Source organism: Catharus ustulatus, chromosome 25 (genome assembly GCF_009819885.2).
Source record: "Catharus ustulatus isolate bCatUst1 chromosome 25, bCatUst1.pri.v2, whole genome shotgun sequence".
Taxonomy (NCBI): Eukaryota; Metazoa; Chordata; class Aves; order Passeriformes; family Turdidae; genus Catharus; species Catharus ustulatus.
Window position 1 is genome coordinate 3,907,484 of NC_046245.1, and position 26,183 is coordinate 3,933,666.

Sequence of the window (26,183 nt, forward strand, 5' to 3'; positions counted from 1 at the left end):
CTGATTAGATTAATCTCATTTATTTTAGCCAAGTCATCTAGCTGAAATCCCAGCAGAGGAAATTGGGATTTTGAGTCTTTCAGGTTGAGCGCTTGGAGTGTTGGGCAGCAAACTCCACAAGGAGATTTCCAATTTGCCCTTTTATCACCTCAGAAATTTGCAACCCTGGTGATCACATTGGAAAAGGATCGTTTGGGCTGCAAATCTGCCTTATTGATGAGGGGCTGTGGAGAGCCCACACAAGTCTCCTCTGCCCTGCTTGAAGCAAGTTCCCTAAGAAATTAAACCAGCCTTGTGTGGAGGGCTCAGCTTTCCAAGAAGGCTCCATTTTCCTGGCAGGAGCAGAGAGAGCTCCATGGCTGGACCTTCCTCACCTGTGGAATGGCCACACTTTTGCAGCCCCACCATTATGACCGTGCTGGGCGCGGCCAGGGCGAGAGCCTGCCAGTGCAAACAGAAATACCTTCCCCATGGAAGGGGAAATGGATTTTTTGTTTAAAAGATGGCAATGTTTTTCCAAGCCTGATGAATATGAAAGTCCCCATTTAAAGGAGTGGAACCAGCGGAGAAACTGGTCACTGTTTGCACGCCCACGCGCCGACAGAGGAGGTGAAAGCAAACTTCCTGGTGTGTCCCGATCCAAATCACCTGGGAGTGAGGCACAGTGCCCTGAGCTGTGAGTTGCTGTGCTGAGCAGCCGCAGAAAGCTCTCTGTGAAAAAGCAAACCCCGTCCCAACAGGAGAGGCAGAGCCCTGGTGGTGTCACAGCCCTCACTTCCAAAACGGGAGGGAATTTGGAGCCTAGCAGCTGCATCTGTAGCTCTTGGAAATTGGCCTTACAGGAGGAAGGCAATGGGGGTGGAGGGCAGAAAGCATTAGCAGGTGTTTTGGGAGGGTGTGGAGGGGAGAGCAGGGGAAGACTGGAGTTTTCCTCTGCCCAGTCCGCCAGGAAAGCTATTTTTGCAGGAGCTCCTGGGCGCCAGACAAGGTTTGGATTGTTCCCGTGCTGGATGCTGGTGCAAATACGTGGGCAGACAGCTGGATCCTGAGGAGCTCCCAGTGTCCCAGCGAGCATGTGAAGGGGTATTTTACACCTTGTCCAGGTGAGAGGATATCTTGTGGTCGGGTTTGCTGTAATCACTGATTTTGTTTGGGAGTCCTCTGGAGAAGTGAGTGCCTGCTGCCGTGCTGCTCTGGCGTGGGCATGCAAGGTGTGTATGTGCCCATGACACACCACATGCTTCACCAGGGTCTGTCAATGCCCTGCTCCTCAGGTGGGGCATGACCTTTCCTGTGACACATCCCATGACATGAACTGGCTGTTTCCACCTCAGTCACAGTGCCCATGTCTGAGCTATGGGGAGCAGCCCCTTGGAGCAAACCACCCCCTGTCCTGTCCAGCCTCCTGTGGGCAATGCCCCGTCTTGGGGTGTTCCAGTCCAATCTGTCATCTGTGTGTTTAGGGGATGGGCTGGCTAAACTGAGGCTTACAGGGGTTTGGTTCGTGCTCACATTGCAACTTGGCAGCCCAGGCATTGTGACTGAGAGTTGTGCTGGAGCTGGGAGATGCTTCTCATGCCATCTCACCCCACTGGACACCTCCACACCCAAAGCTGGGTTTGGGCTCCCTGTGCAAAGCACTGCATTGCTGCTGGTGCTGCTGCCTCTGGATAATCTTTGTATTTGCTGACTTGACTTAATTGTGGCTCGGTGGAGAGCTCAGCTCTGGGGAAACTGGAGGTATGGGGAGGCCCAAACCACACACAGCGCTCGGGGAGGGATTGTGATCCCAAAAAAAAAAAAGTTCAAAGGTGTTCTTGGCTTAATGCGGTTTATCTAGATTGCTTTATGCTTGTTAATCTGGATTAACACAAATTCTCTTGGAATGGCTGGCTGGGGAAGGTTTGCTCAGCTATTCTGACAAGGACAGACTTTTCCAAAAGTGAAAACTTTCTGCTGGGAAAAAAAAAAGCCAGGTCCTGTCTGGCATGAGTACATGGAAGCCTTGTGAGCACAACAAGGCTGTTTCATCCCTGCTGCCCACATCCAAGTGTCCCTGGCACCTGCAGACACTAATGACTGATCAACTTCCCCCACTACCATGGGGGATTAATCCCCCCTGTTCTTCCTGGGGTGATGTGAGCCCCTTTTCTGGCTGGCGTGCCAGAGTGGATGGCACAATTAGTTAGTGAACTTCAAGGTAAATGGGAGGTCAAGCCCAGATTTGAAGGTGGTGGTGGGTGTGAGCATGACCCAGGGAGCCATGTGATGTGGGCAACATCCTGGAGAGGCAGGTGATCTCCCTGTCCTCTCCTTTCCCCAGGCTTGGATTAGGAGAGATTTTACAGTTGAGTGACCAGCCTCATGGTGAGGTTTGGTTCACAATGGCTAGCCCCCAGCCCCTTTTCAAGGAAACTTCTAGGTCTTTTATGGCCAAGCTGCACATCAGCAGGACAGCTTGTTCCTGCAGGGGACCTGTCCCTGGGAGGCACCACCCCTTTGCATCCATAGGGACTTCCCACCTTGAGAGCAGGCAGAGAAACACCCAGTGTGAAACCTGGAACTTGTGGAGATGGATGGTTATTTAATGCTTGAACCTACACCTGCGATCTGGATGCACTTCCTTGCTCTTCAAAAGTCTTCTCATGCAGCCTTAGGCAGGTCCTTGCACCAGATGCCACCTTTTTCCACCAGATCAGGATTGTTTGGGTGCCACAGGGCTGGAGACCTCTCAGGGACCAATGGATCAGCTCCACAAAGGGCCCAGCTCCATCTCTCAGCAGCCAGGAGCAGCAGCAGGCAAGCAAAGCATTCCTGCAGAGCTGGGATGGGAGTTGTAAGCAGGACCTGGGGCCTGCCCCAAACCCAGGGGACTCCCTCCTCCCCCTGCCCGTGCAAACACCAGATTAACAATTTATTTGACATGTTGTGGCTGGTTAGTTCTTCACCCGCTCCCCTGATCAGAGGGAATAAGTGTTGCAGTGTGCAATAATGTTCATTTCAGGTGAGGGTAAATATAGAAAGGAAAACCTGCTGAGAGCAAGCCATTTATTCCTGAGTTTGGAAGCCTCCACTCATAAACAGTCAGTCATGCCCATTTGGAAAATCCCAGTGTGGTTTTCTTGGCCATCCTAGAAGAACATTTACTTTCCTGTAGGTTAAGAAGTCCGTTTTAAATAAAAAAAATAATGTCATCTCACTTCCAGCTGCCCTTGGGCATTTAGGGCTTGTTGACACACTAAGGCCGCTCTGTTCTCATGCGAAAGTGGTCTGATGCAGGAATTAGGAAGGAGATCCTGCAGGGCTTCCCCAGCTGGTTGGGCTGTCAGCCCCTTGTTCTTTGGGTTCTCCTTGATCCCCTTGGGATTTTATCAAGTTGTGTGTAGGGTTAAAACCCCCCAGCTTTTGAGGGGGTGGGTGGGTGTGGATTCAGGGAGGTGCTGGGGGTGCCCTGAGAGCCTGGGGCAGAGGGATGAGCTCATACTGGACCAGAAAACCTCTGAGGGTTTTTGGGAGAGCGTGCCAAAGGCAACACGACAGCGCGGGCTGCAGGAGCATCCCTCAGACACGCCAGCCGTGGTCAGCCATGGTGACCTGCTGCAGCACAGGAAAGACACCCCAAAGCAGTGCTGTGGGAGGAGGCTGAGGAAGTTGGGGAGCCCCTGGCACAGCCAAGCTCTGCCTCTCTCCCCTGTCCCAAAAGTGGCCCTGAGGAGCCGTGCAGGAGAACACAGCGGCCGGTTTGAGTTGGACGCCTGCCCCCGTCGGCTCCGCGGCTGGCACCAGCCAGCTCCCTCCTCTGGAGTGTTCTGCACTCAATAAGGGTCTCTCCATGTTTTCTGACAGCCTCTGGATTTGGCTCGGGTTTTGCCTTGGTTTCCAAAGGCAAGAGGCAGTTAAGTCTCTTGGAAGAATGAATTAATTAGTAAATGCCTTTGGTCAGGTCAGTGCCCTGAGCGGTGTGCCCGTGCCTCTGCACCAGATACAGCTCAGAGAGGCTGCTCTTACCCTCCCATATTTCCAGAGCTGTACATGCATCATCTAATAAAAAAGAAAGGGAAAAAGCCTCCCCCGGAACGCAGTATTGACTTTAATGGTGGCATTTGTGTAAGCAACAAAATATTGACGCAGTTGGCTGGGGTCTGGCCGGGGCTTCTGGAAATAAACTGCTGCCTTGTTAAATTGTAGATGGAAATGCAAGTGGGAAAATGACTGACATCTTACACAAGGCGGGCAAATAAAACCGCTGCTTTACTACGGCGTGAAAAAACTCAGGAATTAATAGGTCTCCTTCTGCTCCAGGGTGTTGGATTTATCCCCAAGTAAGATCCATAAACTATTTTAAGGAGAGAAGTGCTACTTTTAAACATGTGTGTCTGGATCCTGGAGTTCCCGTGGTGTCACAGTTAACCCCTGCCTTGTCACGGCTGCGGGCAGCAGAGCAGCCCCCCACAGCCCCGTTCCTGGAGGCACCATTCTTGCCAATGCACAATCACAGCACCTGATAAATGATGGGGTTACTTTCAAAGGATGTTTTCCTCTGATGTGTTCCCACAGCTTTTGTCAGAAATGTGTTTCAGGCCTCGACCTGGACTCAGAGCTTGATTTTACCAGTGTGGGACATAAAATGTATTTTAAAAAACCCACCTGCTCCAAAGCTGTGTCTGACTCAAAGCATATGCACCAAGCATTGCTGAGTCCATGTGAGGTGTGACCCAGCACATCCCAAAAGACTCCTTTTGACTTCAGTAGCTGAAGACCTTTTATCATCTTCTATGGGAAATGTGATTAACAGATCTGTAGAGAGTGATGCATCACTTTCCTTTCTACCCAAAGCCCCTTTCCTTCTCCACCCACATCCTGATGATCTCCCAGCTGACGTACATGTGCTCATGGAAAAGCAGGATGGGATTAAAGCTGTCTCCCAGTGGCACAGGGTCCGACTCACCGGCAGCAGCGACACCGGTGTAATTATACACGCTCCAGTCCGATCTCCCAGTAATTATTCTGGAATAAAAGCCTGCCTATTTCTGTAAGACCTTATGTCACTTGGAAAGCTGTTATAAATTCAGCTGGAAAAAGGGACCCTTATTCTGGGATAAGTGTGGTTAGTGGTTAACTGCGAACAGGGCTATTCCTGGCGTTGCCATCGACCTTCCCGGTGACGCCAGGGTAAGTCACTTCACCTCAGCGTGTGTCACCTTCTCCTGCTGCAGACTGGGAATTACAAACAAGGCCTTTCGCAGGCAGCGTTTTGGGAAGCCCCATGACTCTGGAAAAAAATTGTCACAAGGTGCCAGGCAGTCATTTAGTGGGACCTGGTGCTTTTTTATCCACCTTGGAGGCATCTGGATCAAACTGTAGGCTGGGAAAATGAGGGACGAGTGTTGGGGACCGGCTGAGCCGCGTGAGCCTGGGCTGTTGGCGTGTTACTGGGAATACTGTGTTTTCCTCTTGGTTTTTAAAAATAGTCTATTCTGTTCCAAGTTGTAGACCACAGCCCTCGCTGGGGCATTGAAATGTCTGGGCTGCTGTTTTCTTGAGCCAGCACCTTCCAGTGTTCAGGGTTGGGATCCATCCCCACAAGTGCTGGGTCCAGCAAAGAGGGGGAGTCCTGCCCTGGGCTGGCAGCATTGACCCTCTGGTTCTCGTGGACTGGAGGGAAAGGGAAATCTGGTTCCCTCTTCTGCCTGCACCATCCCTGCCTGGTTCAATAGCTGCTTCTGCAAGCCCTAAGGGCTTCGGGGACTTTTGCTTCTCAGCAGCTTCTTGTGCAGCCTCAGAAACTGCTCTTGGCTCAGCATCACACAGGCACACAGAGCTGAAGATGCAGCTCGTTCCTAGCACATGGCATTAAATCCATGCTAGAGATGGGGAGAATCCTGTCGGAGGCTTTTATCGTTGCTGGCTCACAGCCAGAACCCATGTGCTTGCCAAAGCGGGTGCTGCCCACGGAGCAGCAGGACCAAGGTGCTGATGCCAAGAGGTGAAGGCAGAGCCTGCCCTGGCGCGTTCCCACGGCCTCCGTCCCTGCGCAAGCACCGGAGTGGGGCTCACTGCCGCTCGGAATTGGGCTGGAGCCAAGGAGGCAGAGGGGAAAAAGCCTTTTACAGTCCATTAGTGCTCCCCAGAGCCGTTCAGCCCCTCTCGTCGTAAAAGTGGTGGAAGCCACAGAAACATTACGGCTGGTCTGCAGAAGATGCTGGTCTGCAGAAGATGCCAGCCCACCTCCCGGCTCCTGTCCCTTCCCAGGGGCTTTGCCAAAGCCGCCGGCCCTCACGGCAGCTCCGGCTGCTGGAATTCCCTCTGGGAACGAGCTGGCAAGGGCTGGTTCTCTGTCCATCCCGAGCTTCCCCCGGGCAAAATGTACATGGGAGGGTTCCAAGTGCAAATGTGTGTGTGCTAATGGGAACTGAATTGCCTCTTGCCCCGCAGCCTTGCAGCTTGAGGAAAACAAGGCAGGGGCTAGGAATGACCTCATATCGCCTCCCAGGGAATGTTTTGCCAGATGAAGGGGGGAGAGGCAGCATCAAGACAGCACAATGTATGTATCTCTCTCCCTGTGTAAACATCTCTGTAGCTGCAGAAACCTCTTAAAACCCCGAATGAGAGGAGAACAGCTGCTTTGATCTGTGGATGTGGTTGTTGTTTTCTGAGTGCAGATCCGTTCTTTTTTTAATTTTGCTTCAAATTAAAAAAATGCCTGTTGTGATCTTTTGCTTTTATTTCTTGGCGAGGGACCGGAGAGTGGTGCAGTAAATTTTCATGACTCCCCATGTAACCGTTTCAGCATGGCTGACAATTCCTCGCCGGCTCTTCAGCGCCACAGCACAATGGGCCGAATCTTCTGGCCCTACATGAAGCCAAAGCAAATGGATTTTGCCCAGAAGTGCACAACGGGGAGTGGAGGCAGCAGGGAGGAGAATCCTGCCACCTCCTTCCCTGCCACACACACACACACACACACAAGGCTGGGGCTGGCAGGGCTGTCCCAATGCCTGTGAAGGGTTTTGGAGACAGCTCCCGGGCACGGGTCCATGCCAGCCCCATGTGGCAGCAACAGGAGCTGGTGAGGAGCCACTGGGCTGAAGCGCTGGGCTGTCCTGCAGGTGATTTCAGTGTGATTCGTGGCACTCCCTCCACACTCCCTGTGTGATGTCAGGAATCTCCACCCGCCAGACTTTCCCCTTGAGGGACAGCCCTGTGCTTGGAGGGGCACCAAGGCATACACAGCCCTGGCACCACCACTGGCCCTTTGGCCACCTGACCAGGCAGTGTGCTTTGGGAAGAAAGCAGGATTACATAGCATTTTTTGGGAATTCCTGGACATCAGCAGTTCACTCCAACCCCACTACCTCACTGTGGTACTTTGTAATCCTTTTGGAGGGGTGAGACATGGGGGTCCTGTGGCATGACCCACCCCCCAGCAGTGCAAGGCACTGGTTTAACTGGGAATTCCTGACCAGAGACCTGTCCCTGCTGAGGCGGTCTGGGCGCTAGCGAGGAGTTTGTTCATTCCCCCGTGCTGTCACGTGGCTGCTCGGTGTTTTGGCGTTTTAATTACACACGGTGCTGTGTATTTAAGGCTGGTTTATGGGTGTTTATACTAATGCGTAAACCTGCAATTTAGAAGCTCAGTTATAAATCAACATTGCTGAAGGTCTTGTCCCTCGTGCCGTGAGATCGGTCTCCAGATTTAGAAGATAGGTTAGAGGGGAAAAAAGGAGGCCTGTTTAGTTTTCCTCTGGTTATGATGATAAAGGATCACAGGATGGGGTGTGAGGTGCGGTGGCTGGGCACGGAGATCCACCAGCGTCACCCAGAGCACAGTTTCCATTTTGACTCTATTGAGTCTCTCCTTAAGAGACTTGTGTTTCTGCAGCAAATTCCAGCCCAGAAAGAAAAGCAGTGCCACAGCTGCTGATCTGATACTCACAGGAGGGTGGTGGCGCCCCACTGGTGATGTCTTCAGATCAGGATGTGGGCTGCAATGACCAGAGCCCCATCCCACTCAACACCTCAGCAGAGGAGCTTTTGTACCCAGGAGCTCCTGGCACAGACTGGAGCTGGCTTCCTCCAGCAGCAGTGCCCAGTGGGATGGCACATTCCCGCTGGTGGGTCATGGTCCTCTCCCAAAACATCCCAAGGAAAACACCTCCACATTAATATTTCTGTGTACAGCATTTTTTACAGCTTTACGAATCAGTCGTGCACCTTTGCCCCTTATCAGCTGCCGTGGAGCCTGGCTGTGCCAGGGATTTGGGTTACTGGTGTGTTCTTGCAAAACCCCTCCCAAAGGGAAGGTCCCTGTCCCATGAGGGCAGTTTCTGTAGGGAAAGAACCAGGGACTCCTCAACATCCTTCTGTCTGGCTGTGGTCCCTCCTCTGCTTTGTGGGTGCTTTGGCTTAGCTGGACATTCCTCACTGCCTCCAGCCCCCTTTGTCATATCTTTAGGAGTTATTAGAACAAATGGGGTTCAGGAGGGTGTAGGGGCAGCACAGCAGGCTGGGAGGGAGCCCATGGGCAAGATGACCCTGTGGGCAGGATGACCACTGGGGCTGTTGGACCTGCTGTCCCTGGACAGGTGGAATCACTGCACACCTTCCTCCCGACTCCACTCCTGGCTCCAGCCTTATCTCCCACTGCAGTTTCCTGGCTGGCAGTGCCTCTCCTGGCTCGGGGAGCAGGAACACCCCAGAAAGGAGATGGTGCCAGCAGCTCCCAGCACAAGGACAGTCACGGGCTGGAGCAGGGGTCCCCCTGCCTCCCTGGGGTGCCTCCAGCTCCAGGGGGCTGGGCTGTGAGAAGGTCCCGCAAGCAAACAAAAAAACCCCTGAATATTTCAGAAAGGTCTTTTTCCTCCCCCTCCACCCTTATTTCCAGTCCTCTTCCCACCTCTCAGGGCAGCCAGCAGAGCTGCTCTCCGGCCCTGTCTCCCCCTGCCCAGCACCCCGAGACGCTCCCGCAGCCACCAAGCCCAGCCAGGTCGTGCCATCTGCAAACTCTCGGGTTTTTTCATTATATATATTTTTTTTCCTCGTGCTTTTCTTTTCCACCCCTTGCCTTTTCCCATGCCATACGCCTGCCCCTGGCCCCCCTCCCCTTGCCACCACCCCAAGCCCTCGGCTGGCCGAGGGGCTGCGAGGTGCGGGGTGGGTCTGGGGGTTGCGGGGGGCTTTGCATTGATGCATTGATCGCCCATGGTCTCCGCCTGACCTCCCTGCTCCCAGGGAAGCAGTCTCCATGGCTACTGGCCCTTCTCCTTCAGCGCAGACTGTAAATTCCTGCAGGCAAAGCCCAGCCTTGGGGGTGCGAGGGGGGGAGCCGTGAAGGAGTAACCAAAGCCAAATAGAAAGAAAGAAAGAAAGGCTGGGAGAGAGAAAAAGGGCGTTGCTTGGATGGGGCTCTCCTTTCCACTCCCCTTTCCCAGGTCCCCAGCACCAGGGCAAGGCGCCTGCTTCCCCCCTCCAGCACTGCTGCTCCTGCTCCTGCTGCTGCTGCTCTTGCAAAACTGGAATTGGCTGGGATTATTTAAGGGAAAAAAAAAAAAAAAAGGAGGAGAAGGGATCAGAGCAGCCGCCAGAGAGAGGGCGATAGAGTCCACTTTCCTCCAACTGCCCTGGGTCTCCCTCCCTCGCTCTCTCCTCTTCAGCAACACCAAGAGCCCCAAACTGAACCCAGAGCAGCTTTTTCCATCAGTTCAGTTCCCTTCCCTCTCTCTGTCTCATACACGGCAAGGAGAGAGCCCCTTCCTCCCCTTGATTTTCCTTCGCATGCTCAGCCCCTTGTTTCCTTTAAAGCACTAGAAATCCCCCTTCTTGCCCCCGCTCCTCCCTGCAGACTGGGATTGCAATGGGAGCTTTGCAGATTGCTGGATTTTCCATCCTTTTCTTTCTCCTCCACTCTGGAAACACGCTGGCAAATAAAGCCAGTCAAGGTAAGAGAAAATCTTCCCTGCTCGAAGGTTTGCTGTTTGATGTGTGGATTGGGCAGCCGGATCTCCTCGTTAGAGCTGGGGTTTAAGTGCAGACTGGAGAAGGCAGCAGCAGTAACAACAAACAGTGGAGGGGATTTTAAATGTCGCTTGCAGATATTCTCGCCTACTGCCTTGGAACTGGGGTTGGGTTTGTAAACTCTTTAATGAGTTGCGCTTCTTAGACTTTAGGGTTTTTTGGTTTGGACTCTTTATCTCAAGGCAGGGGGTGCAGGGGCAGAAAATTAGGGTGGGCAAACAAGTCTGCATCCATCACAAGCAAAATGTGGCTGTTTGGAGGGGCTTGGGGGGCTCTGCTGGTTTTGTGTCTGTGAGATGGGGCTACCACGGCAGCAGTGGGGGCGAGGAGGCTGCTCCGGGCTGGGTTGGAGGGCAGGGATGGCGGAGCGGGCGTTGATAACACCAGGAGGCTGCATCTGTGCTCGGGGACTTCACATCGGCACGGGGGAATCTCAGATGTTGGCTGCAGGGCTGAGGGCAGCAGGAAACTTCGGGTAGCTGAGCACAGCTAAGCCTGAAAATTAAGGGAGCTCTTTTCCCTGTCTCATGGAAAGAGAGATATGTCCCATCCTTATCAACATCGGGCTTTTCTGTTTCACAGCTCCCGTATTGAGGCAGAGCTCTCCTTCCCAGACATACACACGGAGCTTTATGTATGGTCTATCTATACCTTCGCTTTTCTATAGCACCTCTATATTTAGCTCAGATTTTTTCTCTACACGCGCACGGGAGTGCGCGCGCCCACACGAGCACACACAGCCCTATACATGATCCTGTTGGCTGTCTCAAAGGGGGTTTTCTCCTTAATTCACCACTATCTCTACAATCTGTGGGGTTTTCTCTTTTTCTTTCCATAGCATGTAAGGTTTCTCCAGCCCGGCTCTGGCTGTGCTGTTGTGGCAGCTGCACGTTTGTGCGTACGGTGAGATTAAATAGCGTGTGAATGAAATCTCGGAGCGCAGGGGATAATGAAAGATCTCTTGTAGGAGGATTCCAGCCACGCGCATGGTCGCCCGAGCCCTGTCACCCACAAAGTTAGAAGGAATTTCAAGGCTATTGTCTTATCTGGCTCAAAGTGTTCCTAAAACAATAGGCGACTTCTCCGGAGGGCAGCCTGGGCAAGCAGGAGAGATTTTCCAGGGCAAAGGTTTGGTGAGAAGGCGTCCAGCTTCACGTAAAGCTTTATGATTTAGGCACAGAAAGGAATGCTTAGGTTTTTATCCCCCCTCAAATTATCTTGAGTGTATGCATTGCTTTCATTTCTTATCATAATATTTATTTATTAAGGCCTTTTGGTTTCCAGTTCCATTTAAGCCTGAGCCAGAATTGCATTAAAATAGCAAAGTGAAATTCCATCGTGCAGAGACTTGACAGATCCCTTCAGGGAAGGAGAGGGGTGGAGTGGGGGTGGAGAGAGGTGAGCTCAATCCTGCACCGGGGTACATCACCCGCCGTGTGCTGGGACAGCGCTGGCTCCTCCAGGTGTCCACTGCTCACCGGCCAGGGGGGCTCTGCTGGAGAACTGGGGAGGGGGAGATGTCTGCAGAGAGGCAAAGGTTGGTGCCTACAGGGCTGCAGGGACCTGTAGGGCAGGGCTGGGCCTGGTGTTGGTCCTTTTTGGATGAGGCCAAACTCATGGGCATCATTAGGGCATCAGTGCTGGCATGTGGCTTTCCTCAGAACCTGCTGTCTCCTGGGTTTTCTGACTGTCACTGAGCTCTTTGAACCCCTCTGTGTGTCTGGGACATGTTAGCAGGACATTTCTCAAAAGCATCAGGTGTGTGTGCCAGGTGATACCCCAAGGATGGGGCACACATCACCCTGAAACCTTTGTCCTCTTGAGGGACAGCCACCCTTGCCAGGTGACTGTCACAGGCTGGGAAGGCTCCTCTCCCATCGGATGGTCTTGTCTTGATAACATTGTGTCATGGGTCGGGCTTGCTGGCTCATTTCTTGTACTGAATCACCCCAGAAAGTTTAGTCTGTGGGGAAAGAAGGATTTAGAGAGCTGGCTGCTGGGTCTGGAGGGTGTCTGCCAATGGACCTGGCTGGTTGTGGAGTCAGCTTTGGGGTAGGGAAGTTTTCAACAGGAGAACTGACAATGTAAATCTAAATAACCATAGGGAGGCTCCTGGCACACATTCACATCGGGGATGGACTCACTCCCTGTCCCCAGGCTGTGCCCAGCTTTCCTCTGGGTTTTGGATAGATGTCACCCCCAGTCCCGACCTCGTGTCTGTCAGTCCATCTCACAGCCTTCCAGACAGAAGAGTTTGTCCTGAGCTGCTGCTCTCAGCGGAGCAGTGCCCTTACCTGTGGTCTGCCAGCATCAGTCCCTCCCTGCATGCTGGGAGGGCAGAGCCCAGGGACTGGCAGCTCTGCACCATCCTCAGGCAGTGCCAGCACCTCTGGCAGCACCCTCATCACTGGGAACACATCCCAGGATTTACCACTTTTCCCCTCAGATGATGCTGTGGTGTGGAGGGAGAGGCAGCATCTCCCTAGGAGAGCCCAGCACCCCGGTTTGCAGCCCCTGGCATTCCTACAACCCCAGTTCAGGGTTCTGGATGGGATGGCAGCCTCAGCCCAGCCCACTGGCACTTGATGGTTCGTGGCTGACACCAGCCCTCCTCCAGTGGCTGCCCGGGGCCACAGCCACTGTCCCACATGAGGGGCTGCTGTGGTGCCATGCACCTGCAAAGCCTACACCGCCAGGGATTCTTTTTCTGTATTTTTTTAAGGAGTCTAAAATTTTCCGATTGCAGCGTGGAGATGCTGTTTGATTCCCCTCCCATTGCCGCCAAACCTCCTCCCCCTTGGCCTCTGCCTTCCTACCTCTCCAGCATTCACAGTGTGCGACTGTTGTGCCTGTCCCCTCCACCCCGCTGAAATATGAAATGTAAAACTGTAAACATTTCACATACACAGTTCAAAGGAGATCTTTGACTGAGGGCGTCTAACGTGCCTGTACCGAGATTAAAAAAGGGGAGGGGGTGGGTAGGAAGGAGGGAAGAAGAGTTTTTTTGTAACTGCCAACTGGAGTATAAATATTCAGACACCTTGAGTCTTCCAGTGCCGATGTATTGCTCTCTCCAAACTGCTCAGGAGTTGGGGGTACTTTTCTTTTCTTTTCTTTTTTAACCAGAGTACTCTGTTTAGGAAAAAAGTATGCATGGTTGACCTTAACCTTCGCTTTCAAAATTCTACATCCCCTGAGAGGCTTTAGGAGAAGCCTGGGATGGCAAATAAAGTTTGCTCTGTCTGGCAGCTCTGGAGGATGCCCAGCTGTGTTTTGGAGAGGCTGCGTCCCTGCTGGAGATCTTGAGATTGTTGCTCCCGGAGCAAAAAACAAACAAACACATTTTTTAAGGCAAGGCTGGGTCAGTCTGATAAGCCAAAGGAACAACAGCAATGACAATTCCATGGGGAGATGAACACGCTGCTGGTGTGGAGCATCAAGCCCTCTGTGGGGACATGGTGATGGAGTTGGGTTGAAGTGGAGGGATGAATTGGGATGGAGGTGGAGGGAACATTTCCTGCCTAGAGAATGGTGGTGGAACTGGGATCCATCAGGATGATCTGGACTGCTGCAGAGGATGGACAGTTCAACCTGGCCCTGCCCTCATGGGAGTGGGAAGCATTAGTGAATGGAATAAAAAAACCTCTTCTGGGTCACTGACAGCTTTGGGGAAGCAAAACCCGTGGTGAGGGTTATAGAGCAGGGTCTGGGCATTGGACAGTTGGGTCAGCAGGCTGGGAATGGCCCCAGATCTTCACTGTGACTTGTGGTTCCTCCTCCATCATTCCACAGGGCCAAGGGCTGGAGCTGCCTCTCCTGTTTCCACCTGCTTTGGGAAAGCTGGGTAGGGCACTGTGCTGGTTCGGGGGTCCCCATTGCATGGTGAAATGCAGACATCTCTGAGCTATCAGCCAGCACCTGAGTCAGGATCCCTGGGTGCAGATGACACTTCTTTAGCCAGTTTAGAGAAGGCTGCCCTGCAGAGCATCCTCCTCCCCTGTCCTGGCCCTTATCCCCTCTCAGGGGCTGACACTGCTCATGGCCATGCCCTGAGCCCGTCCTGCTGAGGCACAGCACGAGTGGCCCTTGTGAGCTCCCTGGATGAACAAATGATTAATAAACTGCACCACAGTGTCTGAGGTGGTTATTAATACCCTGGTAAAAGGAGCTACTGAAGTTATAAAGCTTTAATTTGGCATTAAGGCCGAGTGGAAACTCCGCATGTCTGCCAACAGCTACACACACATCCCCATACAGACAGGCTGTTAATATATATGCCTATATAAAAACAAAGAATAAAATTAATTTGTAGAAAAAGCTGAAGCGCTTGCAGGAGAGGGTGAAAATGATGGCAAGTTTGTTTGTTTAGGATTTTTCAGGCCAGTTTTTACTGTCCTGTCTCACCCCCCTCCTCAAATTTATTGGGACTTCTGGCCTACGGTTAAAACCATCTTTTATTATTTTTTTAAAACAAAATAAGGAAGTGAGGAAAGAGCCTCAATCCAGGCTCTAAAAATATACGAGCTGTTGCTGTATCCCCCTACTCGCTGTCGGGTGTGCCGCCGCCGGGCACAGAGGTGGTGCCGGGTGCCCGTGGGCTCTGCCACCACCCTCGCTCGAAGCCCTCGGGCTCCCGGTGGGTGCGCGCCGGTCCGGGGAGGTGGCGGTGGTGGCGGTGGTGGCGGTCCCCCCGCTTTTGGCACGCTCGAAATGGCAGTGGCGTTGAAACCGTCTGCCTCCGCTGCCTTTGAAATGGAGAATAAAGCTGCAGCTGGAGCGGAACGGGGCCCAACAGCCAGCGCTGGAAAATCCCACCCACAACGGAATAAAAAACATGGCCCGAGGCGCGGGGCGAGCGCCGCAACCTCCTGCCCTGCTCCGCAGCCCCCGGGCACGGCCGTGCCAGGGATGCTCCTGCCCTCCGAGGAGCCCTGATCCACCCCAGGGCGGTGGGACAGGGACATGGGGCTGGGCAGCGAGCGGGGCCACCGTGGGTGAGATCTGCGGTCCCCAAAGCGACTCAACATCTTCATCAAAACCAAATTCCCCGCCGGGTGCAGAATTCCCCAGCGCCGGGGATTTGAGGCACGATGTGCCCGTCTGTGCTGCCCGGTTTGGGCTCATTTCAGGCAGGTTAGGGTGGAAAACAGTGTATTTTGATTGTTTTTGGAAGGAAGAGGTGTAGGGGTACAGATTTGCAGAGGGACTGGTAAACCTTCCAAAAAGTCCACCTGGATTTGGGACTTAGAATGGAGCAGGTCCCCTGGAGTAGGGGGATGAGCAGGGCACACCCCAGTGAGGAACTACTGAGAGCAAATAGGGATAGGAACATCAGTAAGGACTTTTTTATTAAAAAAAAATTTAAATCTTCACTTGTCTTGAAGATGAACCCTCTCATATGGTGGCAGCAGCTCAGAGCACCTACAGCTTTTGGATGGAAAAAATTCTCCTGCAGGAAAAACTGGCTGCCCTGAGAGAAAACCTTCCCCTTCATGGGAAAATGCTGCTTGCACTGACAAAAATGCTAAAATTTGAGTTTTTCAGAGGGTTTTACTTTCATTCACTACATCATTTCTGAGGAGCCAAAATTTCAGCATTCTAAAATTGGGATCTTTGCCAGTCCTGTGTCAGCTCCTGGGGTGCTCAGGAGGGTATTTATTCACTCTTCCCACAAACACACATCTTTTTTTTTTTTTCCTTTTTTTTTTTTTCTTTTTAAATCCTGTAACCTTTCAGAATGACTCTAGGTTTGGGAAAATTACAGAGTGGAAAACTGATAATGTTTTCTTTTGTACTTTTGCTGCTATGTAATCTTTCCAAAGTTAGAGAACTTTTGAAGTTACAGAATAGAGAAAAAGGAAAAAGAAAAAAAAAAGATGCTATACATGTGTGAGTGGGAAAGGGCCAGAGGTGCATTCAGTGCCTCATGCATGTTGTTCATTCATGGTCTTGAGTTTGAGAGCACAGAAGGAAAAAGAAATAGGAAATAAAATTCCCCTAAAAGTGAGATTCCTGGCAAAAGGCTGGGAAAGTTTCAATGATGTGATTTATGCCTGGTGGATGCTTCATGTTCTGAGTGTTTTTGGGGGAAGGAGATGGGGTTTGAGGGATGGTCTGTACTGTTTGGGTGCTGGTTCCCACCCTTGTACCAGGGTGGGTGCCTGGGGTGCCAGACCTGACAATTGTCACCTTGGCCCCATGACTCGAGGCATCACAGTGTGAGTTATGTTTGAGGGAACACCTGAAGGGGAGCTCCCAGCCATGCAGGGCCAGGACCAGGATCTGCAGATTCAGTAGCCCTTTGGGTCAGCATCAGCTCTGAGTTCCCATGCACACTGTGGCCAGCGCTTGGCATCTCCACACATCCCCCTGCTCCGATGCCACAACCTCCCACCACCCCTCTGGGAGCCCATTGTGGGATGCAGGAGCCTGAGGAAAAGTTACTGGGACGCTGAACAGCCCCACTCAGCTTCCAAAGGGACAAGAACCCCGTGGGACCCGCGGCACGGGTGCTGGGGTGGCCACAGCGCAGTGGCACCGTGACCAGTGCCGTGGCTGCTGTAGGTGCCAGCCAGGAGCAGGGCCCTGGTCCCCGTGCAATCGTCCCCACCGCGGTGGGTCAGCCTCCAGCCGGTGATTAATGGCCCAAGGGAGGCCGTGGTGGCCGCGGGCCATGGCTAATGTCAAATAACAAATATGAATGCGGGCTGTAAATATTTATACAATGCGCAGGCACGTGCCGCCTCCCTGGTGCGGAGACAAAGCTCTCCTCCTCCCGGCCGGGTGACTCACATCTCCCGGCAAAGAGCCGCCGGGGTGGCCGGGACAGGGCTCGGGGTGGCCGGGACAGGGCTCGGGGTGGCCGGGACAGGGCTCGGGCTGGCGTTCCCGCGGCCGTGGCCCCTGTCCCGCAGGGCTCCCTGCCCTCCCGCTGCTTGCAGGGATGTTTGGGGTCTCTGGGGAGCTCCCGGAGCATTTCTGTTCTTGGGGCTGCTGAAAAGCAGTTTTATAAAGGCAGCTGAGAGCTTTGAAGCCTCGTGCTCCTCCTGGGGGGTACAGGGAAGCTGGAGGGACTCAGGTCCCCCTTCCCCAATGAGAAGCTTTCTATTCCTGTGCGGTAAATCCCTCCAGGAGCAGCGCTGATGCTCCCCACGTGGGGATGGAGCCTGGGCTGCTCTGGGAGCCCTGCCCATACCTGAGGGGCTGCGGGTGATGCTCAGCCCCGCCTGCCCCTTCAGCAGCCGGATCTCCAGGCACTGGCAGTCAGGAGGGGATGTGCTCGCTTCAGGGCGCCACATCTGCCTGGCTGCCAGAGCAGGGAAGGCTGTGAGAGCCAGCTGAACAGCCTTCTGCTCACAAACCTCCACTCCATGTGCTCGAGGCTTCTTCATTTCCCAAATACCATTCAAACCTCCACTCCCACGGCCTCCTGTCACAGCAAACCCTTGGGCATTGATGCTTGAAGCCACTGCCAGCATGTGGGGCTCCGGATATGATGTCCTGGGTACCACAGCACTGCAACCCAGAGAAGGGGGTTCAGGGGTAAAGGGCGATAGGGATGATGCAAATTTTGTCTGTGTCCCCAAAGAAGCCTTAATGTTTTTCCCAGTTCCCCCTCCTGCTTCTCACTCCTGGCTCCCAGGTTTATTTAGTGTGGTCCCTGCTAATTCATGCACATTCCTTGGCACCTAAGAATAGAAAGCAATGACGATTCCTTGGGTGCCTGGTTGGCTCAGGAAACAGCTAATTGGAGACAGAGACTTTCACCTCTGCCTGGGCTGGCTCCAGGCTGGACTAGGAGTGCCAGAGCAGCATTTCCTATCATCAGACACATGAAAGGGCCAGGGATTCTCAGGTGTCCAAGAGGGGACACAGGTTGTGCTGTTTGGGAGTGGACCCAGTGATTCACCATGCCCAGAGCCTGTCACCAGCTGTGTCAGGGCAGGTTGAGGAGCCAGAGGCTGCTGGGATCCATCACCTGGGGTGGTGGCACCATGGGGACAGGGGGTACAGGTCCTAGGCTCTCCCCTTTGCTCCCCTCTCCTGTCCTCTTGCAGATGTTGACGAGTGCGTGGAGGGCACTGACAATTGCCACATCGATGCCATCTGCCAGAACACCCCCAAGTCCTACAAGTGCATCTGCAAGTCCGGCTACACCGGGGACGGGAAGCACTGCAAAGGTAGGGACACGCTGCTGGCAGGGCCAGTGCCCTGCTGGTGAGTGACAGCCCCTGCAGGTCGTAGGCCAGCGGTGGCTTGTCAGCACTGGCCCATGCAAAAAGGCCACTTTTTCACCCCAGCCCATTGTAAACCTTTTATTCCCCTTTTCTGCCCCAAACTCCTGAGCTGCAGACACTGCATGGGGACAGAGAGGACTCTGACTGTGCTTGCTGGTGTCCTGGCATGATTGGAGATGCCCATGAAGGATCACTTGGGGCTTGTTTTAAACAAAGCTGGGCTTATTTTCTTGCAGGATTTCTGACCCTGAGGCTGCAGAACTGTGTTAGCAGCTAAAACATAAGAAATTTTAAAATAATATATGGAAATAGATATATAGATTATGTGAATATCAATTTAGATGCAGATATAAGTGTAAATGCAGGTATCGATATAGGTATAGGCATATATCTATCTATAGATACAGCTGAGTGGGGAATGGAAAGAAAATGGAGCAGCAGCAGCAACAGGAAAGCAGGATTGGGGCAAGGGAAAAATTCCCAGCTCTGCTCAAAGCAGGTTCAGGGTCAGGATGGGCCGAGTACAAATAGCAGAGGGATTAAAATGCTCCAGGCACTGCAGGGCTTTGCCATGGAGACGGGCTGCCCTGCCAGCACCCTGGGAAATCCCAAGAGGTTCCCAGCACTCTGCACCAAGCTAAAGCTGTGAGACACTGGGTTAGCTGGGGGTCCAGCATCCAGGCTGGGGAGAATGGGGATGATTTTGTACAGTCTGGAGGGATGCTGCAGGTGATAACGGAGCTGAGGACCTGCAGGAATAGCAGAGAGAGCAGAATACCCCAGGGCACATCGCCAGCTGGGTGGCAAGGATGCTAGAGATGGGGAGCAGAGCCCATGCAGCCCTGCAGCTCTCCTGCCCTTCCTCTCCCTAGATGTTGACGAGTGTGAGCGGGAAGACAACGCGGGCTGCGTGCACGAGTGCGTGAACATCCCCGGCAACTACCGCTGCACCTGCTACGACGGCTTCCGCCTGGCACACGACGGCCACAACTGCTTAGGTGAGGGATGGCGGCGTGTTGCAGCTCCTCAGCTGCTCCAGCACCTGCTGGCTTCCTTTGCTGGGCACTTTCCAAGACCAAACACCCCCAGACCTGCTGGAACTGTGGTGGCACTCTCAGGGCACTAAGGCACATCCTGTGCTGCAAGGGCTCGCTGGAGACGGGATTGCTCCCTGTTACACGGGGCTGATGCCAAGGGAGGATGCTCTACTGTGGGGTCATCTGGGAGGGTTGGGGTGAGGCAAAATTGGGAGAGTTGGGTTTGGAGTTGCTGGGGGTGAGGCACAGGCTCCCCACAGCCGCATCCTGCTGCGGCAAGCGGCCGGGCCAGCAGCTCTGTGCCGCTGCCGAGGGCAGGACCAGCTCACCCGGGCTCTGCCGCTCGCTCCGCTCGTGCTTGAGGTCAGCCCTGCACCTGCCAAAATAGATGAGTTAATAGCAAATATAGTGGGGATGGGAACCAGCGAAGGGACTGGATAAATAATCCCCGGGCCAAGACAAACCCGGCATCTGCCTACGGAGCGGCCGTGCATCCTCCCTGCCACTTCCCACCGCCCCAAACTCCATCCGGCCGCGGCGGAGCCAAAGCTCCCGTCGGAGCCCCGGGGCCCACGGAGCTGCCCGAGCCCGGCAGCCGCTTCCTCCCGCGGCATCCGCGGTGGGAGCTGCGGGGCACGGGGCGCCCGCCTCCCCTCTGCCTGCAGCTCATGCTATTTTCTAATTAGTGTCTGCAGAGGGGTCATTAATGAGCTCATCACTGGGAGGAGGAGGAGGGGGAAGGGATTATGGACACATACGCTTTGCATTAACCACCATCACCGGGATCTTTGCAGCCTCCTCGGGGAGGGGGGAGATTTACACAGCTGGGAGGAGGCGCGGGCGGGCGGCTCTGCCTTCCTCTCCCGGGGGAGGATGAGCCCGAGGAGAAGAAAGGAAAGCTGGACGTCATGTGTTTACAGAGATGGGTGGGAGGGGATGGAGATGGCTGGGGAGCAGCCGGGCAAGCAGGGATCTGCGGGGAGCATGCTGACTCCCACCTGGAGCCCTTCCTTAGCTCATCCCAGCATCTCATCTCCGATCCTAACGTGTTTTGCCCGATCTGCCTGCATCCCCTTTTAGTCAGAAAAGAGAAGCAGAGTAAAGTAATTTTGTGCCCAGGCTTTGCCAGTGCCATGGGCAGCAGCTGAGCTGGACAGAGGTCAGGGTATGTGCCCACCAGGGTCCACCAACCCCTCCATTACCCACCCTGGACGACCTTTTGAACCAGGACAGGAATTCAAGCCCCCATCCTGACACAGGCCCTGCTGGCTTCTGCCCATCTCTGTTGTGTTTAATAAAACAGGTATTAGAGCGGCGGAGTCTCGTTTCAGCCATCGGGTTTGAACGGCTGCCTCCTCATTTTTGAGAAGAGCTGGAAGGAGAAGTTGCAAGACATTAAGCCCTTGTTCTAAGCAGGGGGATTTGAGGAGAGTTATTGGCATCTGCAGGACATAGCTTGGCTGGGATGAGCATTGGAGGAAGCTGTGAGCTTCCTGCCATCACAGAGGACATCCCTTAATGCCTGGCTGCAGCCCAGGTGTCAGCCCTCACTGCCCTACGGGTGAGAGGGTGTTTTCAACACCTCCTTTCCAAGACAGCAAGTTTGTGGGGTGTTCCTGGGCTCTGCTGCCTGGCCACTTCCAGCTAGAGCTGCTGCTCTGCTTTGATATTTCTGAGCATCCCCTCAGTGCTTGCCAGGGGCTGGGGCACAGTGCAAGGCACCCACCCTGCTCAGACATCCATCTACCCATCCATTTTGCCCAAAAGCAGAGGTTTGGGTGCGTGCTGTGTGTTTGGGGAGGGGGCCTGGGAGCCCCTGGCGCGTGCCGTCACTGAGCCGCTATTCCGGCGTTTCCGCTGGGCCGTGCTGGCGGGGCTCAGTTTTCCCCTCAGCCACAGCTCTGCAACGCTCGAGTTCACAGGACGTTTTCTTTGGCACGGGGCCCCTCGCTTCCCGGCCCGACACCATCACCCGGCCCCGGCACAGCGGGCAGAGGGGGCAAGGGGCGGCCACGGCACAGATTTGTCTCTGCCCGAGCCTGGCGTCCTGGTTGCTCTGGCACCGCAGGGCACTGGTGAGTTCACTGTCCCCACAAAGCCTCTAGAGAGAGCAGTGGGCAGTTACTCTTCATTCAGTGCAGGTTTTGCAGGGCTGGAGCAGGAGCAGCCTGGGGTGAGGGCATTGCTGCTGCCACGGGGCCACATCTCAGCGCCTTGCAGCCTTGGCTTGTTAAACCAAAACAGGTGTGAGGGCAGCCGAGCAGCAGGGCAGGGGATGCGAGTCTCCTTACAACTAATTATCCCTGCTCTGGGCTAAGGTTTCCCAGCTCCTCCTAATGAAGTGCAGGCATCCCCAGCTGGCAACAGGCTCTGAGGGGCTGGGAGCAGGGGCCAGCTGCAGCCAGCATCCAGGATGAGCATCCTGGGTGCTTTGGGTTTTCTGGGACAAGGAAAACCCCCTTCTCTCTGGTCTGGTGTTCCCTTCTGTAAAACGAGGCCGTCAGTGAGGGAAGCTGTATGATCCCTGCACCCACTCCTGCTGTGCTTTGCCTTCATCCCCTGCACCATCAAGCATTCCCCTTTCTTCAGCTGGGGGATCACAGATGTAAGGCAGGAGTAGATTCTGTCCCAGGCAGTCCCCATCACCTTGGTGTGCCAAGGAACTGTGCTCACCCCCTGCCACCTTCCCTTTGCAGACCTGGACGAGTGCTCAGAGGGCAATGGTGGCTGCCAGCAGACCTGTGTCAACATGATGGGCAGCTATGAGTGCTTCTGCCGGGAGGGCTTCTTCCTCAGTGACAACCAGCACACCTGCATCCAGCGTCCTGAAGGTCAGTGCTCGGCAGTTCCATGCCCTGGGGCACCCTCCTTCCCTGTGTTTATCAGGCACTTCTCTCCTCTCTCACCTCTGGCCTCTCCTACCTGGGTTTAGGTGTTGCTGCTGGGTTCTTGGTGTGGCAGATTTGAAAGTGAATCTGTGGCAGACACGTTGGAGAGGTGATAAATGTCCTGCAGAAAACCCCCACAGGCCCCTCTCAGTAATACTGATTAATCCTATGCCCAGAACAATTTGTTGATAAGTGGAAGGACCTGGAGGTCCTCACACCACCTTAAGAGACACATCTTCCCCTGCCAAGTCTCGCACAGCACCGAGCCTTTCTCGGTATCAACTCTAAATTGTTGCCGTCTGGAGCAACCTCTTAGCCAAAATAGGAGGAAATGAGAGATTTTTGCGTCTCTGCTGATTTTTATCTCTGCAGCTTGGCAAAGCCAGCTGAGTGTTTTTGCTTTCCTCCTTCCCTCTTCCCAGCTGTGTTGGTGATTCCAGCTCCCCAGGAATCTCACTCTGCCCAGGATGGTTGAGCAGCTGCAGTGGCATCTCCTGTGTTCCCATCCCTGTCCAAGAGGGATGAGCTGGCTGCTCCTTCCTCCTGGTGCCACAGTGGGGGTCCCTGCTGGGGACAGGGATGCAGGTGCTGTGTCTTGAACTCAATGGGCTTTAAAGCCACCAAGAGATGTGGGAGCAGGGTCTCATCCACGGTGGGAGGGAATCAATGCCTGAAGGCTCCCAGGAGGTTTTGTCCACCTTCTCCAAGCAGCTCTGTGCCAGGGTTATCCTGTCCCACAAGGTCCTCACTGACAAGGTTTCCCCTCATTGCCATCATCTCCCCATCCTGTCCCACCTCAGATATCCTTCTGCCGCTGCTGACCAGTGCCAACAGCTTTTAGAGCATTTCTTTGCTTCCTTTTGTCTTTTAGAAGGCATGAACTGCATGAACAAGAACCATGGCTGTGCCCACATCTGCCGGGAGACCCCCAAAGGGGGCATTGCCTGCGAGTGCCGCCCCGGCTTCGAGCTCACCAAGAACCAGCGCGACTGCAAATGTAGGGAGCACTCCAGGGCTGGGGACACGGCCTCCCAGAGATCCCCTAACCCCATCCCCGTGGCACAGACACCTCCTGCCCCTGCAGCAAAGCCCTGACCCCCTGGTAGCAGTTGGTTCATTGAGCCTGAAGCTCAGCATGCTCAGCCTCTGTTGCCCTTACAGACAATGCTTCTGGCAGCCCCCTTTACTATGGGATGTTGTGTCCTTACATGACCAGGCTGAAATGGCAGTTCAAGGGGGTCCCAGAGGCTCAGCATCCCCTGTTCTTGTCCCAGTATTTCACTTTCCAAAGGGGAGGTGAGCAAGGAGAGTGCAATTGGCATGTGAGGAGCGTAGGAATCCTCTCCCTGGGGGTTGTGGTGCTCTCAACCTGTCTGATCTCCTGCCAGCATCCCACTGGCAGTGCCAGGGTAATTAAATAGGTATGTATGTGTTTATGCAATTATTTTTATTTTGTTTCTCATTTGCTGTGTGCAGCAAATGTGTAAAATTGCTGATGAAATGAAGGTTTAATCCTAAACTAAATGAACAGCACACCTTGCCCCCTGGGGAGGGCTGGCAGGGATTCCCAAAAGTTCCTGTGTCATTCCAGAGCTCGGGAAAGTTTCACCCTTCCCCTGTAGCACTGGATTCAGACTAAGGGTCAACCAGCACACCAGTCCCCTTTGCTTGGACTCCACTTGGTGGCATTTAGCAGAGGGAAGATGTGAGAAACCACATAACAGCCTGCATCTGCTAAGATCCCACAGGGAAAGTGAAGGGCTTTAGGAATTATCTGGGAGGGGAGGAGGGAAGGAAGTCTCTGAGGGTAGGGATGAGGTGTTTCCAAGCCAGCTTTATGTGCTGCATGTGGATGCTGGGCAGGGAAGGAGGAGCTGGGGCTGTGGTGGCACTGGTGCTTTGCTCCCACAGTGACCTGCAACTACGGGAACGGGGGCTGCCAGCACACCTGCGACGACACCGACCAGGGCCCCAAGTGCGGCTGCCACGTCAAATTCCTGCTGCACTCGGACGGGGTGACGTGCATAGGTAGGTCAGGCCGTGGCTCACACGTGGGTTGGGGTGTGGGATGGCTCCTCTTCCTCCCTGGGTGATTTGTCCTTGGCCTGGTGAAGGGTTTTCTCAAGCCTTGGGCTTGTGGTGATTTCCTTTTGCTGAGACCAGAGAAGTTCAGCACGTGTGTGAGGGATGCTGCAGGGATGTGTCTGCAGAGCCACAGGGAGCAGAAATGATCTTGGTGGTGCTTGAGGGGACACCTGGGGACAGGTTGCTGTGCTGGGGTGCAGACAGGGCTCCCTGCCTGCTTCTGTGCTGCTGAAGGGAGAGCTGTGAGGATGTCCCCACGCTGGGAATTGTTACTGTCGCTGTCACTGGCAGCTTTTGGGGAGGGATGTGGAGGGGGCAGGTTTGCCCACAGCAATCTGGTCCAACTTGGTATCGTGGGGCCTCAGCTCAGGAACATTGTCTTGCGAAAAAAAACCAAACCAAAATCAAAACCCCAACAACCTGACAATTCAACCACCCCCAGAACTGTCCTTTTCCTGTGTGTGTTTTCAAATTGTAAAACATCAAGCAGAGATAGAAGTTTTACTGGTTTCATATGCTTGTGCTGTTTAACAGCTGCTTTGATTTAAAAAATGTTATATTTGGGGAGTGATTAAGTCCACAATTGCTTGAGACATTTGAGTTCTTATTGCAAAATGAAAAAGAAAAAGGAACTGAAAGCAAGAGAGGTTTTGGCTCCCCACGTCCCTGCTGTGCCTGAACAGAAAACCCTCCTGTGCTTTCCACAGACGGCTCCATCCTCAGGGCAGAGGATCTCCCCCTGAGCCCCTGGCTGCTCCCTGCCAGCTTGAGGGATATTTGGGGCTGAGCCCCCAGCAAAGCCCTCCTGCCTGTCAGCTCACTGCTGTCTTAATGTCACTGCTGTCCCCCAGCCTGCTCCCAGGATGGATCCCAATCCCTCCTGGCTGCTGGCAGGCGCTCGCAGCCCCTGCTCCCCGCCGTCCTCGTGTTTGTTCCCGCAGACATTGCGTCCTGTCCCACCTCTGAGGACTCTCCCAGGGGGTTGCTGCTGTGCCTGGGTGGGGAGCTCTCCTCCAACAGGGAGCTCAGAACCCCGGGTGTGTCAGCTGGTGGGTTCCTCCTGGATGGAGGGCCCTGCGTGCGGTGTCTGACTTGGGCAGGTTTGGGACCAAGGATGCCCTGACCTGTTGGGTGTGGGGGATGAGAGAGCAGCTCTCCCAAGCATCTCGTGATTTGGGGGATGCTTCAGGGCAGCCTGTTTGCTGGGGGTGGTCTCTGCACTCAGACCCTGGGTACCACAGGTGTGAGGGTGGAATCTGGGAGTTTCCAAAATCACTCATCCTTTTGTCCTTGGCCAAAGTCTCCCTCTTTGTCCCCATGCCCTGCTGGGGAGGCATCTCCCACCAGAGCCAGCACATCCCTGAGCTCTCGCCCTGTCTGGCTTTCCAGGGGAAATCAAACACTGCACTAGAGGATTTTAGGAGCAGCACCAGCCCAAAGCCCACCACCACACCACAACCTGTCTCATCCCTTTGGGCTCTGCCATCTCCTCTCACAGGAAGGGCCTGCCCAGCTCCTGCTTTCCCTGGGGGATTCCTGATCCCCAGCCCTAGCATGTGAACACCAAGGGGTTGTGCTCCAGCAGCCTCCCTGGGGAGATGCCCGGCCGGCAGATTTACAGCCGAGGTACCTGCTCGGATATTTATAACCACCCTTTCTTGTTTTATGGCCCGGGCACAGCAAACAGCCCTCCCCCATCCACACTGCCCCCTTCACCGCCCCTTCCCCATTTCCTCCAAAATATTTCATCATTTCAAGGGGAATAAAGTTTCCAGTGAGGGGAAACGCAAAGTCGTTCCCCGGGCCATGGGCTTTGAAATTGTACGCGGTGCGTTTGATGAGCTGCCGGGACAGGCCCCTGGTCCAGGTTCCCTTCAGATCACACCACGCGGCAGGAAGCACGATCAGCCCCTCTGAGTGAC

At 54.2% G+C, this 26,183-nt stretch overlaps 1 protein-coding gene across 3 annotated transcripts in view; it reads left to right on the forward strand.

Annotated features, from left to right (window-relative positions):
* The first annotated feature begins 9,447 nt into the window (after positions 1–9,447).
* The window catches only part of SCUBE3 (signal peptide, CUB domain and EGF like domain containing 3), a 32,408-nt gene continuing 15,672 nt past the window's right edge, over positions 9,448–26,183 (forward strand). For all 3 annotated transcript variants that reach the window (XM_033080129.1, XM_033080130.1, XM_033080132.2), the window contains exons 1-6: positions 9,448–9,938; positions 18,072–18,194; positions 19,124–19,249; positions 21,985–22,119; positions 23,048–23,173; positions 24,088–24,204. In XM_033080129.1, coding sequence (XP_032936020.1) covers positions 9,854–9,938; positions 18,072–18,194; positions 19,124–19,249; positions 21,985–22,119; positions 23,048–23,173; positions 24,088–24,204 — 712 coding nt within the window. In that variant the 5' untranslated portion in view covers positions 9,448–9,853. The remainder of the gene's footprint in view (positions 9,939–18,071; positions 18,195–19,123; positions 19,250–21,984; positions 22,120–23,047; positions 23,174–24,087; positions 24,205–26,183) is intronic.